Source organism: Melopsittacus undulatus, chromosome 1 (genome assembly GCF_012275295.1).
Source record: "Melopsittacus undulatus isolate bMelUnd1 chromosome 1, bMelUnd1.mat.Z, whole genome shotgun sequence".
Taxonomy (NCBI): Eukaryota; Metazoa; Chordata; class Aves; order Psittaciformes; family Psittaculidae; genus Melopsittacus; species Melopsittacus undulatus.
Window position 1 is genome coordinate 92250366 of NC_047527.1, and position 3354 is coordinate 92253719.

The following is a 3354-nucleotide window of genomic DNA, read 5'->3' on the forward strand; positions in this document are numbered from 1 at the left end:
AGATGTGCCAATGGATAGCAGCACTAAGCAACCCCTGAGCCTCTGGAAAGCTGATGGCATTAGGATATCATCCTGAAGGCAACTGATATCTACAGTAGCTACAGGAGAAATGTGCATATATGCATAATGAAAGATGCAAAAGAAAGTAAAAATGCCAAAGGCTTTTTAACTTGTTATCAGCAAAATGGTGGATCTCTGCCTCCCATTATTGCTTTAATTCTCTTGTGTGACAATTTTAGATTTACTGCTGCATTTTCCCTTACTCAAAATTTTTAATACACGGGTTTATACAGTTCTTTATGGCTTTCAGTCTAGGCACCTGCATAAAGTGAATTAAGACAGAATGTAATAGTTTCTTTGATGCAGAACTGTACAACAGTAAGCACCAAGTGTTATAGTAAAATGAAAACAGTTGCACTATTCACAGGGAAAGTCTACAGTTGCTTTCAGTAGGCATCTAAAACAGAGACTGCAGGAGACAGCATAGAGGAAACTAGGTAAAGGCACAAAGTTTATTTTGCTTACAGACCCAAACACCAAGTGATTTCTAGGCATATACCAAATGAGCAGAATGGGCAACAATGGGAGGTTTTGTAGATTTTAAACCAGCATGAGTCAAATACTTGAAAATTGGCATTTTAGCTGCTGAAAAAGTTGCAATAGGTGCTAGGAAATTTGCTCATCCATGAGCTCAGCAGCAAAACCAAGCTCCTGGTGCACAGAAAGGTTTGAGAAGATGACAGCTCCCAGCCCTCAGTTCAGAGAAAATGCTATTGTGATAAACTATTAGCTATGTAGGAATACAGCATTGATGGTATTACATGCATTTTGAAACAATGCAGTTTCCCAAAGGAAATGTTATCTAATTGCTTTTATACTCCTCAGACATCTCCTTGGCACCTAAAAAGGAATATATAATCCAGGGGGCTACTTCTCTGAGTGAATTTTCTTCCTGGCCCCTCAAGAGGGATCCTGCTAAAGGCTGTACACCTCCAACTGCAGAATAGCCAAGGAGCATTTCTAGTCCCACCAGATGCTCTGACCAGGCTGAAAAAGACCAAATGTGAAGGACCTTGTATTTTCCAATAGCAACAAATGAGCCTACTACAACTTTAGCAGGACATCTCCAAACAAAAAATAGGAATCGTCCACAGGGCAACTGCAATACAGTTTCCAATACAGAAAAAAAATGAGGCTTACATCCCCCTCTATTACTTCTCAGCAACCTTTCAATAGTCAGTGGAATCTTGACGTTTTGGGTGCAAAGGTACCATGCTATTGACTAGTCAGAGGAGGGCAGTATTGGAAAGCTCCCAAGCACAGGAGTCTTAGCAGCATAGCCAACCCAATTTTATATATGCAGAAGTATTTGTTGACTAAACACAAATACTTCAAGGAGCTTTTAGGGAAAGCTGCTCATGCTGGTAGCCACACACACCAAGTTATCTCCAGGTATAGACACAGGCTTGTGCATTATACAAGAAGATCAAGTGCTCCAGTAGAACCCCAATAAAGGTGGGAACAAACTAGCACAGGGAAGAGTACTCCCAGAACAGCATTTCTCCAGTATGGAAAAGCAGGCTTCAAGCACTAATTTACTTCACATAACTCACTCATCAGCAGTAGCTCCTCCATCGCAATGATCCTAGCAGAATTCAGGCAACCTTGAACTGAAGCTTCCATTTCTCCTATCATTTTGTCAAGCCAGTCTCCTTTCTCAGGCAGAAACCCTGCAAACAGAAACTGTCACTTTTATGAGTGTATCTGTGCTTAACAAAGAATAATGAAAACCACGTGCTAGTAAACTGCATCACTTTCCAAACGTCATTGCTCTTGTCAAAACTGCCCAAAACATTTGGTTGTCAAGGTATGGAATTGCTTTAAAATGCCAAATTATTCTTCTGCCTGATTCATTGTTGACTACAGCCTGCAACCAACAGGTCTCCCATAGACACGCAAGAGACTCAGTATAAGTTCTGCAGGAAGCACAGCATGTTGGTCAAATAGGACATCACTTACAGCCCAGAAAATGCTTCCTTCCTGCACACTACTAGCACCAGAACTTTGTGTGCTTTATGGCCAAAAGCAGCTTGAACCTCTAGCAGTAAGCACCTAAACCCATTCAGGTGGAGCTAAATATCTTTACTGAGTGATCACCGCTGTCTAAAACAACAAGGGAGTTGTTTGCTGTGTAAGTCAGTCCTACAGGATAATGAAGCCCATGGCTAATCAGAGGGTTAAAGATGGGAAACTCCTCAGGTTTCCCTAAGCATATTACAGCCTGGCTACAGGTATCAGTTACTACCACATGACCCTCTTTGTCAAAGGCCACAGCCGTAGCATGTATGCTGGAGGGGAAAACAAGGTTCAGACCAAAACTATCCATCTGGCCAACAAGATCCATCTCTGCACTAAATATCTTCACTCGGGTGCTGCTGCTGTTCGGTCCTTGCGCTTTCAGGTGCTCTATTACCACAATAGCACCCGAGGTCTGGGAGACTGCAACCCCTCTTGGGCTGATGAGCCGAGACTGGATCATCTGACACTTCTTTAACTTCCCCGTCTTGAAGTCAGCCGTCAAGCGGTACAGTGCACCTGCCTCCGCATCAGTCAGGATTACTTCACTGTTCGGGGTGGCATCCAAGCCCCAGGGCAAGCAGAAACCTTCCCGGACAGCCAGGACCCCCCTTCCCTCAAAATCAAAGGCCTTCACGGAGCAGTCCCCAGCATCTGTGACCACCACATGCCCGTCTGATGTGACCGTCACATCAAGCGGGTACTTGATGTCATTGCCCGCGTCCCCCCGCTCCCCAAACTGCTGCAGGCTGGAGCCACCCGGCCCAAAGACGTGGATCCTCTTCTTGCCGTCATGTGCCACTGCCAGGCGTCCCGACCTCCGGCAGGCTGCCACCCCGGTGGGGTTCACCAGCGACCCCCAGCCCCCCAGCGACACCCGGAGTCCGAGGCCGGCGGCGCCCGCTCCGGCCGCCCCTCGGCCGCCGCTCCTGCCCAGGGCCGAGGAGATGCTGGTGTCGGCGGGGCCCAGGACCTCCAGCAGCTGCAGCAGCGGCAGGCAGTCTGTGGTCTGAGCGGCACTGCAGGCCCGCCTGCAGAAGGGGCACTCCAGCCGCCGGCGCTCGGGGCCGCCCAGGGCCTCCACACAGCCGCGGCAGAGGACATGGCCGCAGGGCAGGTTGCGCGGCCGCCGCTGCCCGCTGTGCCCGTACCACTCGAAGCAGACCCGGCACTCCAACAGCCTTAGCTCCTCCTCGTCCTCCGCCGCCATGCCCGCTGCAGTGAAGCCGGCAGGATGCGGGCGGGGCGCTGCGCGGCTGCGTCAGGCGGGCATCCCCT

General features: G+C 48.7%; 1 protein-coding gene across 1 annotated transcript; it reads right to left on the bottom strand.

The window, feature by feature from the left end:
- Window positions 1-328: 328 nt before the first annotated feature.
- NHLRC1 (NHL repeat containing E3 ubiquitin protein ligase 1) lies at window positions 329-3286 on the bottom strand. The gene is made up of 3 exons (XM_031049681.2): window positions 2374-3286; window positions 1614-1730; window positions 329-1047 (listed from the first exon to the last, which is right to left on the bottom strand). Exons 1-3 carry the CDS (start codon window positions 3284-3286, stop codon window positions 863-865), a joined length of 1215 nt encoding a protein of 404 aa, XP_030905541.2. The 3' UTR covers window positions 329-862.
- Window positions 3287-3354: the final 68 nt, after the last annotated feature.